The sequence below is a fragment of the Populus alba genome, chromosome 18 (assembly GCF_005239225.2).
Source record: "Populus alba chromosome 18, ASM523922v2, whole genome shotgun sequence".
Lineage (NCBI taxonomy): Eukaryota > Viridiplantae > Streptophyta > Magnoliopsida > Malpighiales > Salicaceae > Populus > Populus alba.
The window spans coordinates 1,136,887-1,153,634 of record NC_133301.1 but is presented as its reverse complement, the minus strand read 5'-3'; the positions used below and the strand labels follow the sequence as shown (position 1 = coordinate 1,153,634).

Here is a 16,748-nt window from a genome sequence, read left to right as displayed (position 1 = left end):
AGATTACATATTCATACATTTATCATGCATGTACCGGGTTGAAAGTTAGGTCCCCCGCACAAGCTGTGCTGCACGTGATTAAAGAAAGATGATGGGAGCAAAGAAAGATGTCAGATAGAGGCTCATTACCAGATTGAGGTTGGGAGCATCAAAGATGAAGTAGCTAGACTCAGATTTTTGAACAAGTGTTGAGTATTTAAATGGCAAGAGAATGTATGCACAGTCTTCTGTGGAACACTACTTGTCCACGTTCAATTGAAGCTGCCTCTCCTTTTCAGTCATGAACAACAGCAACAATGCCTTCAGTCATCAACTAATGACAACTCTGGTTCTTGCTTTGTTGCACTCTTAAGTGTTCATTGCCTCCACATCATCTAATGGAACCAAATGACTACTAGCCTCTTGTACATGGTGCATTAGTCTTCTTTGAAGCTACCCCAATTATGAGCTCAATTCCATTTCAGCAGCACAAGATGTTGTCTGAAAAACCATGATTAGACACTGAACTTCTACGTGGCAGACTCTCTTCTACAAAAATCCATTTATGCTCTGCAAATTGGGAATGCAAGAGGGGATTTATAAGTTGCATATGCTACAAATATTTCTCTCATCAGTTTTTAGCACGAAGACATCTTAGTAGGTTGAAGAGCCAGACCTGGTCTGGAAAATATGAGCAGACTTCAAACTTCAACGTTGTAGAGCTCTCTCGGCAGGAATCTGTTTGTGGATCCGCAAGTGGGAAATCCAAGAAGGAATACAGTAGTTTCAGATCATCTATGATTTCTCTCCAACAATGTCAGTATTAAAACACAAAAGTAGAGAGAAGAGACATGCCTAGACTGAAAAACATGAAGAAGACTAAAACTTCAACATAGCAGAACTCCCTCTATTGGTGCTTGTTTGCTGCATCGTTCAAGAGAAATCGAAGAAGAAATAGAGGAGATTAATGTTCATCGTTTTCTTTCCAATAAGACAATGTGTGATTCCACACGTCAGGTAGTGGCAATAATACAAGTTTCTGGGCGCTGCCAAGATTACCAAGCTGTTGGAAAGTTTCTAACAATCCTCAACCAACCATAGCAACATTGGAAGATTGAAATAATGTTGTGAGGATTTGCCGAAGATTTGAACAAGCTATGAAGAGAGGAAAGATTGAAGGATCTGCCATGGATTCCAGAACAATGATGAGAGGTTGAATCAGGAGATGACTTTGACGTGTGAACCCTTAATTATGGGGTATAGCCAGGTCTCACGGTAGCATCAATTGCTCAAATGTCTTTGCCAAGATGGGACATTCCTCTGCCGTTTAAGTTTGTCGACCAGCATCTGCCAGATTCCATAATTTTGCTTGACTCCGACAAATCCCATGCAACCACCAATTTCTAGTTTGGTATAATCCAGATAAGAGATGTGATTGTCGTGGTGGGGTCCTCAACCATTTCAATGAACAGTTTCAAAGAATTGCAAGAATTGAGTCTGAAAGTTGGTGAGCAAGAGACAAGTGGAGTCAGTGAAGGAGGGTGTCATTGGCTATATTGTCCCCCGAACATCTTCAGAATGACATGTTGATCGAAATGCTTGCAAAACGCAAATATTGCCAGAAAAGCTGATTCAAGAATGGTGATGAACAATCAATCATATTGTTTTGGAATTCTGCATTTTGTTTTGGGATCACATCTCATCCTTCAACGAAACATGCCTTGCTTTTATCTTTTTGTTGTTTTGAAATCAATAGATGTTTAACATTTTATTCTGACAAAATATTTTGATCAAACTCCAACATGCGATAAAGGTTAATCAATCTGGAAGATTAAAAGTGTTTTGATTGCAGAAATGACTCGATCTTGTTGAAATGACATGACGTGACCAAACAATTTTGAACTCATACCTTTTGAAACTGAACCAACATCATATAGCTAAGTTTTTAGCAGTATATGCATAATGACATATAGTGGATTCAATAGTTATGGACTCGTGAATCATGACTCTTACAAGTCCAAATCATTCATTGGATGAGGTCAAAATTTATCAGTTCTAACTGACCTTGCTTGAAATGAGAAAAGGCCATCTTTGATATCCCTTCACTTTCTAAAGGTTATATCCCTTGTAGTCCCATTTTGAGCTGAATAGAATATTCTTTCATGAAAACCCTGACTAGATCACACCCCATACTGGGGCAGATGAGAGATATGTTGAGACATTGATATAATTAATGGATAAAGAGAAGGCTTAGAACAAAAATCCAATGATTGAAAGAGAGCTAGAAGAAGACACATAGACTGGGGCATATAAGAAAGTTTTGAGGAAGGCTATGAAAAAAAAAATGAAAAAAAAGGAAGAAGTTGAAATTGCCTTCACTTAAAGAAGCAAGTCGAAGATAAAGGAAAGAAAACGCCTATCATGTCTATGAAAAGCAAAAGCAATTTCAATCAAGGACAACAAAAGTCAATACCAGAAAAAAAGACTAAGCTATAAACGTGACTTTTGGTGTCCATTATAAAGCCTCTGATTTATCAGATGATTAAGGTTGTTTATTCATCAAGGAAATGTGGATTTGCATTATGACTTATGTTAAGAAAAGTCTAAACTTTGAGGTTAACAAGGTTATATGTCGTTTCCTCTACAAAGACAACAATAGAAAAGAGTTGATGAATAGTTGATGTTGATCCTAGTCTTTGAAACCCTCAAACACTTTTGAGCCTGTTTGAAATTCCTTTCTTTCATAGCCATGAACCATAGCCTGCATTACGTGCTTTTAAAAGCCCTTTTAATCAAGCAAGAAATTTGAACCGATAAATGCGCTCTCAAAACTTAAAGAGCTTTTCCATAAGGGTCGTGACTTCATGAATTAAGCTACTGGTTATTATGCATGCTGATAAAATAAAGCTAAGAAAAGAAACAACTTTTCTTGATAAAGCCTGAGCATCTTGTTTTTTGAAATTCACAAAAAATGTCACCATCACACAGACCATCAAATGATATACCCAATATCAAGGATTCAAATTGATACAAAGAACCATGGAAAAAGCCATTTTAATCCTACAACGGGTCGATTTCTGTTTTCAAAATACAAGACAATCAAAGGACTGTTGTATTTCGAATAACGTGTGTTGGGTCTTTGATCAAAAAGCTTGATTTTCAAAAGATTTCCAAAAAAGGACATCTCTTGATTTCATTTCAACAAACTAGACTTTGAATAGACATGATCTTTGAAATATGAGAGTTGATTCCAGAACAAGGAAGATTATCAAACACAGAAGAAACATTGATTGAGTATGCAAAATCGTTGATAGAAATGACATTGAAGTCCTCGACACTCCTTGAAAAGTTGAGCAACTGGGGCAATACAGTGGACCTTAAGAAGGAAAACAAACAGTATCCAGATCAGCTGGGGGCAAAGAAAGAATCAGATGATGAGTCATCAAAGTCCCGGAAAGTTATGATTATCATTTGACAATGACAAAGGAAAACATCATTGAGTATAAACTGATGAACGAGCATTCATATCATTGCTGGGCAAATGTTGTTCAAAGACAATCCATGATTCAGTGAACTTCAGCAGCAATTGATGAGCAACGCTGCACTTGATGGATATTTTCATATCTCCATCTTGGGTCACCCTCTGAAACATGGCTATGACTCCTAACAGATGTTATCGGGTGAGTGCATTTGAATGAACATCGAACATATGCACACCACCAAGACTGACTGTGGAACAATGATGCACTTGAAGGACAATCTCATATTGTCATCCTTTGAAACATGGTTATCGACAGACGTTACCACGCAACTGCATTGAATGAATGTCAGAAAGGCACCCACCCCGAAGATTGACTGTGTGGGACAATTTGTTTTGAAGCCAGATGAGCACTTCACCGCATGAGTATGGGTGATAGAAGTAGCATCATTGATGAGGCCGAGGCATTTCTTTTCACAATCTGATTAGAAGAGTTGAAAGGAGTCTATGAGAAGAGCACTGAGCATACAACCATGAGCCTTTGTACTGCAAGTTATGAGATGCATGATTGGATGACTGAATGAGTTCCAAGAAGGCTGATGATAACATGTACTTAAAGAGTACTGTTTCAAATAGAGGCAAGTTCATGACTGATTAACAATTGTGATGGGTATTGGCATGATGCACACAATCAATCAGAGGATAATTCTCAGAAGAAGCCAGGAGAAAATCCTTCATGATGAATCAAGCAGTACCACACTTGGGGCAGGTCAAGCTTGATGAACGATGCAAGCAGTAATTGTCGAAGACAGCCCGGGTTGGGCACTACATTTACAGCTGAGTTGGATGGCTTGCACATGAATGAGCCAATGCATCGAAAGAGCAAGGAAAGCTTTGGAATGAAAACAAAGGCACCCTATGACGATGGAGCATCAAAGAGGGGGGGACCTATATTCAAAACAGTAAGGATGCATGCATGTCATCTAACCTAAAAAAAAAAAAACAAAAGAAAAAAAAAATTTTGCACATATTTTTGAATTGTTACAGGAAAAATCCTTAAGGAGGTCCAGCAAGATATTGGAAAAGAAAGAAGCATGGTGGTGATGATAATAAAGAATCGGTTTTGATCATGGAATAAAAGGACGATGGATGAACCCTAACATTAGGAAAATCCCAAAGAAATGACAAGATCAACCTTGCAATCGGGAAGTCTCGAGTTTTCAACCCTCGCAGTCAGGAAACACCGAGTTTTCAAATCCTATGATCGGGACTTATCAGGAAGCACCAAGTTTTCCAGCCCTTCTTCTATCATCCCCTCAGGACTTCGCCAGGTAAGTCCTATTTTTCACACTTGTCATATCATATTTTTTCCATCTGGGTAGGTCGCCCATCATAATAAGACCGTTCTTCATATTTTTTCCATCCGGGTAGGTCACCCATGACAATGAGACCGCAGTTTTCCACATTTTTTCCATCTGGGTAGGTCACCCATTACAATGAGACCGCATTTCATATTCTTTCTATTTGGGTAGGTCGCCCATCACAACGAGACCACTTCATCATATTTTTTTTCTGGGGTCGGTCACCCATACAATGAGACCAGCATTTTTCTGGGGTCGGTCACCCGTACAATGAGACCAGCATTTTTCCTGGGTCGGTCACCCGTACAATGAGACCAGCATTTTTCCGGGGTCGGTCACCCGTACAATGAGACCACCATTTTTCCAGGGTTCGTCACCCGTACAATGAGACCAGCATTTTTCTAGGGTTCGTCACCCGTACAATGAGACCAGCAGCACTAAGGTTCGTCACCCGTACAATGAGACCAGCACCAGGGTTCGTCACCCGTACAATGAGACCAGCTTATTTCTAGGGTTCGTCACCCGTACAATGAGACCAGCTTTTTTTTCTAGGGTTCGTCACCCGTACAATGAGACCAGCTTTTTTTCTAGGGTTAGTCACCCGTACAATGAGACCATTTTTTACACATTCTTTTGTTTTGGTTAAATGAGGTCGCCAGATGGGATCTCATGTAGCTTTGGTTAAAGGGAATCGCCAGATGGGATTTCAGGTTAACCGAGTTACACAGTTTAGTTCCAGTTGAATGAGGTCGCCAGATGGGATCTCATGTAGCTTTGGTTAAAGGGAATCGCCAGAAGGGATTTCAGGTTAATCGAGTTACGCAATATTTTCGTTCCAGTTGAATGAGGTCGCCAGATGGGATCTCAGGTAAACCCAATGTGTGGGCAGGTCGCCCGTGAAAATAGACTATTGGGAGAGTGTGGGTCGGTCGCCCGTGAAAATAGACTAGAGTGAGTATGTGTAGGCAGGTTGCCCAAGATAATGAAATCATTTTTCTTTTGTTTTCTTTACAAAGCTTACTATGCAAAATTTTGAGGATTTTCGCTTCGTAAGCATTGTAAAGAGGGGGCATCTGTTGCTACCCAATTTTTGACCCATGTTTTTGATATATTTTCAAAAAAATTCCAAAAATAGAGAAAAACAAAGAAAATCCAAAAAAATATGTTTTTAATATATTTTCGTCATTTTAGCATTTTCAACGTCGTCTAAAAAGAATTTAATTTTTCAAACGCGTTCGACTTTTCACGCGTCGTTTTTAAAATCATTGATTTTCCTCATCGAGTCGACGTTGATATTGCTCATTTTCAAAAAAATACAAAAAAAAACAAGAAAAATCAAATTTTACAAAAAAAGAAAGTTAAGGGACCAATTTTGAAAACTTGGCAATATTTTTTTGCCTATAAATACTGGTTTCCAACACTTACAAGGGGGGAGGACTGTTGTAACCCATTTTTGGGTCCCCATAATTGAAATAAAATAAATAGCCGAAGGAGGTTAAAAAATACAAAGATGGATTTTTGACAATATATTCTTGAAGGATGAGAGCCTTGTTGAGAAGGAAAATTTGAATTTTTGGAGGAGAAAAGCCCAAATTTGGATGTTTATGGACTTAATTGGATTTTTATTTGAATTTATAGAGGATTTGATTGCAAGAAAAATCGATTTTTAAGTCAATTTGGGCTTTAATTAGAAGAAATTTAAGTTCTGGGGCCAAAATATAATTTTTTGGAATTTATTAGGTCAAATCAGGGGCTTAATTGCATAAATATTGAAGTTTAATGGCCAATTAGGGGCTCAATTGTGAAAATCCGAAACCAGGGACCAATTTGGAAAAAGCGGGTAAATATAGGGGGCTGTTTTGAATTGATTCAGGGGCGTAATTGAAGAAATTGGAAGTTTATTGATCAATTGAGGGCTTAATTGCATAAATCAGAGGCCAAGGACCAAGGTGAAAAACGCGGCCAACTATGGGGGCGAGGACCGAAATTGGCAGGGACTCAATTGAAATGAACAAAGATGATTGAGGGCTAAATTCGAAATTGGGCGCGTTCTGGCGCCATTTTTAAATGAAACGGCGCGTTTTCTCCGAAACGACGCCGTTTCATACATAAAAAAAAAAAAAAAAAAAGACCGAACGGTGCCGTTTTGAACGGCACTGTTCCCCTTTCTTCTTCCTCCCCGAACGTGCAGCAGCATGGACGAAACCTTTGTTTAATCAGTCGGTGCCCCTCTCTCCTCGCGTGCGCTGACATACCAAGCCCATGCACCTCGGACGACGCGAAGCCAGGAGGGCCACGCCATGATCGACCACGCTCACCGACCAGCCGACCGGCGCTACCCCCCACGTTGCCCAGCTCAACCCACCTTGTTCTGCTCCCCACGCTGCCCATGCAGCCCCGCTCCTTTGCCCGCCTATAAAAGAAGGGGAAAGATGTGAAGCACGGAAAAAGGAAGAAGAAAAGACCCGAGACCAAGAGAGGGAAAGAAACTGAAGGAGAGAGAAACCGTTGAACTAAAGGAATAAATACTCAAAACTCAAAGAAACAGAACCAGCAGGGGGGGAAGATTACAGAAACCGTGGGAGAGCTTAGAGAAAACCAAGACCGAGCACGACCCGAGAAGTCACCGGACCGTTGAGCACCGTCGTTTGGAGCCACCAACCTCCGCTGCAGCACCAGCAACACGGACGTTCGACCACCACCCAAGCCATCACCACCAGCTGCCACTGTCTTTGTAGTTGACAACAGCACAGTTGGGAGTAGCAGGAGAAAGGGAAACAGAGAAAAAGCAGCGCCAAAACAGCAAGGAAGAGGAAGAGGAGCCGCAGCAACGCCACCGCCAAACCAGCCACTGCCAGAACCACCGTGAGCCCTCATTGGTTTCCTCTCCACCGCCACCAGCATCACTGTGAGTGTTCGGCATCGTCTTCACTCCTTTCGGTTCCACGTCCAGGTAAGCGTTTTGCGTCTCTGTGAAGGTGATTTCCTTTAGCATTTTCACTGTGCAAGTGAATTATAATTCACTTGAACAGTGAAATGCAAATGTTACTGTTCAAGTGAATTATAATTCACTTGAACAGTACCATATGTTACTATGTGTGTCTTCTTTTGCATGTTACTGTGCGTGGTTTTCGTTTTGCATTTTTTACTGTTCAAAGTGAATTTTAATTCACTTGAAAAATACCATTTGTATATGATGGATGCACGCGTGAGCTTCCACCCAGGACACTGGCTTGGGCCAGTGGTTAGGCCTGCTGGGTCAAGCCCAGCCATATGGGCCGAACGGGACCCAACTTAAAAACTTTTTTTTATTAAAAATAAAAATTCTTCAAAAAAAAAAATTATTTTGAAAATATGTGATTTCCACAATTTTGTTACTGTATTTTGATCAATACTGGTTTGTATTTTTATACTGTAAAGATACAAATCCGGTATTAAAATACCTGGTTTTCGTTAAAACATCAAAGATTTTCGAAATAAAAAATGTTTTTGCTTTCAAAAAATTTCCAAAAGTCCTTAAAAATATTGTTGATTTTTCCTGCATTTTGTTTTTAGGGTGGAATAATATTGGTTTGTATTTTTATACCGTAAGAATACAAACCCAGTATTAAAATACCCGATTTTTGTTAAAACATATAAAAAATAATATTTTCCAAAAAAAATGTTTTTTTGTTTTAAAATACGGCCTAGTCTCTCCAATATATATATATATATAAATATTATAACCTCATATTTTCACACAACAAAGGAAATTTTCAAAACAATATATGTATTAACATGCATTTTGGCTTTGATAACCAGTTTATTTAAGCCATGAGAACTAGGCCAATATTTCAAAAATTCTAAAAAATCTTTTTGTTTTCCTTTTAATTGGGATTACGAATTTATACGTAAAACGTATTCCTAAATATTTTTTTGGTATAGACGTTTGAACGGTTAGGATTTTACCCGATAAGATAAAAGACTTTCTTACTGAGGAGGATTTTTCTTGAACCATAGACAGACCAACGACTAGAAGTACAATAACACCTTAGTTTTTATCAGACAATCAAACAATGCAGCTTACCTTAGGTAAGGCGTATTTGGGGTGCTGATACCTTCCCTTTACGCAACCAGTCCCCGTACCCGATCTCTGAGACCAGTTAGGGTTCCTAGTGACCAAAATACTAGGTGGCGACTCCCATTCCATTTTTCACCGATCAAAGACAATGTTTTCTTGTCTCCCCATATTTACCAAATAGATATAGATAGATTTACATTGTAGATAAGAAAATGGAACAACCACTATATTTTTTCGCCGCGACGCCGCACACGTGCGACAAGGACAATTTTGTAAAGGGGGGAGAAACACAAAAAACCCTAAACTTATCTCTACCCAAAGGCAGCCGCCGGAGTCCACCAGCCCCTTTGATTTTTTATTTTTATCTTCTTCCTTCCCCCAGCCACAGCTTCCCCACACACGGCCAAACAGCCCCCAAACACCCTTGACATTTTTTTCTCTCTTTCGAAACCAACCAAACAGCCTGCACTTCCCGGACTTAATTTTTTTCTGACAGACCCGACCAAAGGTTCTGCTCCCTCACCAGCACAACCCCGGACCCGGCATCTCCCTCACTCTTCCAGTCCTGGCCCCATTTTCTTCTCCTTTTCCAGCCAACAAAACCGGAGCAGCAGACAGCCGGTTCTCTCCTCTTTCAGCCACAAATCAGCTCCCTCCTCCACAAATCCTCCCTCTCAGCCGTTCCTTTTTCCCTTGGCCACCACAACTCCCCCTGTTTTTGTTCCTCTGATTTGCTCCACTCGGCTGGCCAAACGACAGCAGCAACAAGATCTGCCATCGGCAGAAGAAGAAACCCACCGCTGGAAACAGAGAACAACGGGGAAATGACAGCAGCGACGGCCCCATCCTCGTGCAGCGGCGCCATGTTCCTCCAGTAGCAGCAGCCGGGCAACGAACAGAGCCCATCACAGCGGCGGCCGATCTCCTCCAGCACACCACAGAACCGGTCACCCCGTCTCCATCAATCAGCCCCCATACGGCGGCGCCCACAGAAGCAGCCTCACCTACGACTGAGAATCAACGGCTGGACCTGCAACCAGAGAGAAGCCGATCCGAAACGGAGAAGAAGAGAGAAAAATGCAGATCTGTCAAGGAAAGAAAAAACTTAAAATCGATTGCCCTTGCTGTGTTGTTTGAGATTTGCAGGTGACGGACAGCAGGGGATTGAAGAGAGGAATAAGCAGTTACAGACCCCCTATTTTCGGTTTGTTTTCACGGCGGCGCGTGGGTCCACGCGCCGCCATTTGCGGTGGTGCGTGAGGACCACGCGCCGACACTGTTCCAGCGCTAGAAACCCTGCTGAAAACTGTTCCGGCAACTCCAGAAGTCCGTTTGCCACTGTTCTGAATAGTTTTAGATTGTTTTGTAATTTTCAATGTAATATTTGTTTGATTTTGAGTTTTCTTTATAATGTGTAATCTGTATAAATGTGGATGTAAAAAAAAAAGAAAATAGTAAAAAAGAAAAGAAAAGAAAAAGGGAAAGTGATAATAAAAACAAAAACAAAAAAAAGAAATGTTTGTGTGTGCTTGTATGTTGGTTTTTTTATTTATTTATGTTATTGAATTAAAAATCAAAAAAGGACAAAAAGAATTATTTGTTAATTTAAATATGGTTAAATATCTCAAGGACAAATAAAATCAAGTTGTATTTTCCATGAAAATATGAGGACAAGTTTCTACATATATTCGGGGATTTAATAACTGATTTATTCAAGCCTAAGAATTTAATTAATATTTTAAATTTTCAAATCACATCAGAACACGAAGCAGCTTATCTCAGGTAGGGTGTGTTAGGGGTGCTAATACCTTCCCTAACCACAACCAGTCCCTTACCCATGATCTCTGACAAGACCAGTACATCAGGTTTCCTAGTAGCCCTCAATAAATTACTAGGTGGCGACTCCCACGAACGAATTCAAAGCAAACGCAACAATGAGAAAAATCGCCAGCCGATGTCACGCGCCTGGATTTTTTTTGGGGTGCGACAATGACGAAGGATGCTTCGTCGAAAGGATGCTATTCATTATCTTAGTAAGTGAAATAGACGACTTAAATATACAAATCTTGATTTAATTAGCCAAAACTTCAAAAAGTCTAACCATACGTACATTGATTTAATTAGTCAAGGTAACCGATAGTGAAATCAGAGACAAGGAAGATATTTGATCAGTAACATCAGACAAGCCAGGGGAAAAATCATACAATTAACAAGAAAAATAAGAAAAAAAGTATGCAAACGAATAAAAAAAATCAAAGCATGAAATTTCCTTGCAACAAAACTCAGGAAACCTCTCCTGTTTTGTTTTTTCAAAGCTTAATAACTTTTCAAATAACTTTTCATGCTGAAATGCATACTAATAATATTTTTTATTTTTTAAAAATAATTTTTAACATCAGCATATCAAAACAATCCAAAACATACAAACTGTATTATATTTTAACAAAAAAAAATTAATTAAATTTTAAAAAAAAATTAATTAAATTTTGTAAAAACGCGGTTTCAACTACGTTCCCAAATGCTTCCTAAATTAATGGTTGGGCCCTCTCCAACCACTGATTTGAGATCTTCATCTAGGCTTTAAGGATCCACATGTTTGAAGTACCCTACAGGCCACAGCCTTGTATAAATAAGAGAGAGTTCTTTCAAGCTTAAACCAACAAACTGGGAATCAGCTCAACCACAAGTAGACAACAATGCCTGCTCTCTCTTTCTTTTCCCTTCTTTTTTTGAAGATTTTCTTCTTTGAAATGGGAATGGCCAAGAACTCAACATCTATAATCCCAGTGAAAGTAGGTGTGGTTCTTGACTTGGACAATGACTTGGATGGCAAGATTGGGTTGAGTGGCATCAATATGTCTCTCTCAGACTTCTATGGCACTCATGGTGATTACAAAACCAGGCTGGTCCTCATCACCAGGGACTCCAAGAACGATGTTGCTGGTGCAGCTGCTGCAGGTTCCCTCTCTCTCCCTCCTCTTTCTTGATTCTGTAGTCAGCTTGCTTCGGTTATAAATCATTGCTCAAACTATGTTTTATGTATACAGTAAGGTTAAAACCCTCCTCCCGTTAAATTTTATACGGATGATTCATGAGAAACTTCTATATCACAATGTCTCATTAAATCTAAGATGATATCGTGAACCTTAATCGAGCTGTTTTAATAATACATCTCGATTATTATATATATATATATATATAAATGATATCGTGGAGAGCAAATCCATCACCTCCTCAGCCAACACCTAAAGATTTAATGCTTGTTATCTAATTAAGCCTTAGTTCACTATATAGATTATGGACCAAGCTAATAAAATTATTATATATCATTATATTTGTCCACATCATTTTATTAATTGATGTATTGTTATTTATTTCATTTCATAATTATTATTATTATATTATTAAATATGAAAAACATCAAAAATAAAACTAAAAGAGAAAGAGATTTTACTGTACTCTTTCTCGCAAAATATTATTTACTACAATATTGGTTTTTTTTTTTGTTTTTTTAATCTAATCGATTTTTTTTTCAATTTCAATTCCATCATTCAACATTATGTTTATTGAAAATTAAACTTTATAATTTATTTTAATTTACTTTTTATAAGGTTATCTTAATCTCATAATTTAAATCTTGGATTTGACAAGTTATTTCAGTTAACTAAAGCTTTTTTCTCCTTTTTCTAATTGGTTTTTTTCTCTTTATCTAAATTTCATCATTTAACATTGGGTTGATTGAAAATTAAGTTTCATGGTTTACTTTCTATAAGGTTATTCCAGTCTTATGGCTCGAGTCATGGATTTGGTGGGTTAACCTAGTCTGATTTGAGTTGTTTTTTGTGTTTTTTTAATCAATTTTTTAGTTTCAATTCAATCATTTAATATTAGGGTTATTGGGGATTGAGCTTCATACTTTTTTTTAATTTACTTTTTATGAGGTTATCCTAGTTTTATGATCTGGGCCTCAAGTTTAACAAGTTAACATGCTTAGAAGGATAGAGACGGACACACAAATAAATATGTTTCTATAATAATTTTATAATTTTAGAGTTTTCAAAACATGAAGGACATGAAAACATATTTTGTGTCCCTATGTCTTTGTTTTTTTCTTTCTTAAAACAGTAACTAAAAGCTACCTAGCTATTGAATACTCCGTGTCAAAGAAGTCACTTGTTTAGCTTTTGCTTGGATAATAATTTAGGATTTACTAATTCATTTAATAAATTATTTTGCTAATTGTTGTCAGCAGCAAAACTGTAAGGAAGAAACTCTTAAATTTTTAATATTTATCTCAAATATATTGATGTATGTGGAAGCTAACAAGACAATAATAACACAAAAAATATAAAAGTTTTAATGAGTAAAAATAGTTGAAGATGTGAACCTTTTGTATTCCTGAAAAATAAATATATGGTGACCCTCTTTTAAATAGATCAGAAAATTAACTTATCTTTATTAGAAAACAACTTAAAGTCTAAAGGCATAAAAAGAATTAAAACAAAATAAATAAATAATCCAAAAACTCATAGGAAAAAGAACAAAACTAGTCTAAATAGCAATTTCTAAGCCTAATTATGGGAGATCAAATGGTCTGGAAAAAAAAATTGCAATTTCTAAGCCTAATTATGTGGAAAAACTGCTTATTACCTGGAGAAATTTGGGCTTGATCTAACTGCAAGATCTTTCATTATCATAGTTGTAAGCTACTAACCTGGTCTGACATGACTAAACTTAATTTTAAATCTAGATTTATTCTAATAGTCTATAAAGCATCTATTAGAGCATCTATATTGGTCTGTTTGGGTTAGATCTTTATTTGGAACCTTCAATTTTAAATTTCTATAAAAGCATCTATTAGACCATCTATTTTTAAATTTTTAAATTACTCGGCTGCATCAGATATCCCAGATCACATCAATGAAAGGAGATGAGGTGTGCTGATTTTTAGATTGCTGTGTCTTATCTTTGTTTAGGACGGGCAGGAGAACCTCAAATGCATCGTATAATCCATTCCTTGATTTCTCTGCATAACCACTATATTAATGATATATCAGAAGTCTAATTTAATATAAAGCGCAAAAAAGTCATAATTAAGTCTCTCTGATTGATCTTTACTGATTATTGAAAATAATTGATCTATACGAGTAATTGTTTTCTTAATCCTTTTACAAGTACAGCCCTGGACCTGATAAAAAATGTTGAAGTGCAAGCAATCATAGGCCCAACAACATCAATGCAAGCCAATTTTGTTATTGAACTTGGAGAAAAAGCTCAGGTGCCCATTATATCATTTTCTGCATCAAGTCCTTCTCTCACTTCCATCAGGAGTCCCTTCTTCTTCCGAGCTACCCAAAATGACTCAACTCAGGTGAATGCTATAAGTACATTGAACTCAACAAATAGTATGACTGCGTACTCAGGTTCTAGCTCCGATCTTTCAACTGTCATATGGCCGGGTGATACAACTTCTGTTCCCAAGGGCTGGGAGATTCCAACGAATGGGAAGAAGTTGAGAATAGGAGTGCCTGTGAAGGATGGTTTCAGTGAGTTTGTGAAAGTAACAAGAGATCCTAGTTCTAACACCACAACCGTCGCTGGATACTGCATAGATGTTTTTGATTCTGTTGTCAAAGCATTGCCTTATGCTTTGCCTTACGAGTACATCCCCTTTGCCAAGCCTGACGGCGAGCCAGCTGGAACTTACAATGATCTCATATATCAAGTGTACTTGAAGGTAAAACTTTCACCAACCTTTTCCTGTACTTGATCACATTCAGTTTTATATCTGAAACAAGATTTGGGTCAGATTCATGCTTGCAAATCTAATTTTTATTGATATCTTGTTTCTTTTGCTCGCTATCAACAGAATTTTGATGCTGTAGTTGGAGATACAACTATTCTTTTCAACAGATCCCAGTATGTTGATTTTACTTTGCCTTACACTGAAAGTGGTGTCTCCATGATCGTCCCTATTGTGGACAACAACAGCAAAAATGCATGGGTTTTCTTGAAGCCTCTGACATGGGATCTCTGGGTGACAAGTTTTTGTTTCTTTATTTTCATTGGATTTGTGATCTGGGTTCTTGAACACAGAATCAATGAAGATTTTAGAGGGCCTGCTTCACATCAAGCTGGCACTAGCTTCTGGTTTTCTTTCTCAACCATGGTTTTTGCACAAAGTAATTTTCCTTTCCCTTTCCCTTTTGAATTTTTCTTCTTTCGTTTAACATATTTGTTTTAGTGTCTCAAACACCAAATTGACTTCAACTTTATTATTTTCAACTATGATTGCAGGGGAGACAGTTGTTAGCAACTTGTCTAGAGCAGTGGTAATCATATGGTGTTTTGTTGTGCTGATTCTCACACAAAGCTACACTGCCAGTCTAACTAGTTTACTTACAGTCCAGCAGCTGCGGCCTACAGTTACGGATGTACACGAGCTCATTAAGAAGGGGGAGTATGTAGGCTACCAGCACGGTTGCTTTGTTAAGGGAATCCTATTAGACTTGGGTTTCGACGAGTCCAAGCTCATTGTGTATAATACCACAGAACAATGGGATGACCTTTTATCAAAAGGAAGTGGAAATGGTGGTATTGCTGCTGCTTTTGATGAAGTACCATATACGAGGCTCTTTCTGTCGAAGTATTGCTCTAAATATGCCATGATTGATCCTACATTTAAAACGGACGGTTTCGGATTTGTAAGTTCATTCACCCCTCTCCATTTCTCTTTATGTATTGTCAACCCTGATAAAGAATGGCTTGCTGCTTTGTGTTGTGATTTTCAGGCCTTCCCTAAAGGTTCTCCTCTGGTACCAGATGTATCAAGGGCAGTTCTAAACATAACAGAGGGAGATAAAATGAAGGAAATCGAGAATGCTCGGTTTGGAAAACAAAGCAACTCGGTTACATCTAACAGCCTTAGTCTCAAGAGTTTCTGGGGCTTATTTTTAATTGCTGGAATAGCATCCCTCTTAGCTCTCATTATATTCATGGTCATGTTTGTCTACAAGGAAAGGAAAGTGTTGAGGCCTTTAAATTCCACAATTTCCATAAGGAGAAAAGTCAGCAATTTCTTCAGGATCTTTATTGAGAGGGACTTAAAATCCCATACTTTCAGAAAAAGTGGGCCTAGTATGGGTGCGCCGAGCCCATCGGCCACTTCAGTTCAAACTACTTCTTTCCCCGGTCCAGATAGTCAAACATCTCAAGAGGTAGTAATAAATATTGATCACCTTACAAACCCAAATCAAGATAGACGGGTTTCTTTTGAAGTAGAACATGATCACAATTGACTTTCAGATGATACCATTGACAGTTTTACACTGGGAAACTTATAGACCTGTAGATGCAGTTGTAGCATTGTAATATAATTGGAGGCCATCAGAGGCCTGGCAATTCATGGGAAAGTCCAAAGGAACATGCAGGAGGCAATGCTATAGAATACATATTACTCTGTTCGATTTCCTCGTTTGTGACACTCGAACTTCAAATTCTAAATATTGAATTACTATATATAACATAATTATAGCTAGGTAGGATCAAACTGAGTTTCAGAATTAGTAAATTATTATCACAAATTATAGATTTTCTTCAGCAATTTCCCAAGATACTGTGGAAATGCAAGCAGTTGCATACCTTGTTTGCGGCCAAATAAATTCTACAGACTTTCCAGAGATATTATATTGTGAAAACGTAAACATAAGCATTATACACGTCAGAACAAAAAAGTTGAACTGATATCCTGCAAAACAAATGATCAAGTTGCAGATATTTTTATAAAACCATTGAAGGGAGAAATATTTATCAGATTGAAGTTCATACTTGACATGACATCCCTCAATTGAGTTTAAAGAGGGAATTTGTT

The 16,748-nt window shown here is 38.0% G+C and overlaps 1 protein-coding gene across 1 annotated transcript; it reads left to right on the top strand.

Annotated features, from left to right (window-relative positions):
• The first annotated feature begins 14,285 nt into the window (after positions 1–14,285).
• LOC118051299 (glutamate receptor 2.8) lies at positions 14,286–16,305 on the top strand. Its single transcript, XM_073406372.1, has 4 exons — positions 14,286–14,615; positions 14,748–15,060; positions 15,176–15,582; positions 15,670–16,305. The coding sequence occupies exons 1-4, from the start codon at positions 14,286–14,288 to the stop codon at positions 16,174–16,176; spliced, it is 1,557 nt and encodes a 518-aa protein (XP_073262473.1). The 3' UTR covers positions 16,177–16,305.
• The last annotated feature ends 443 nt before the right edge of the window (positions 16,306–16,748 follow it).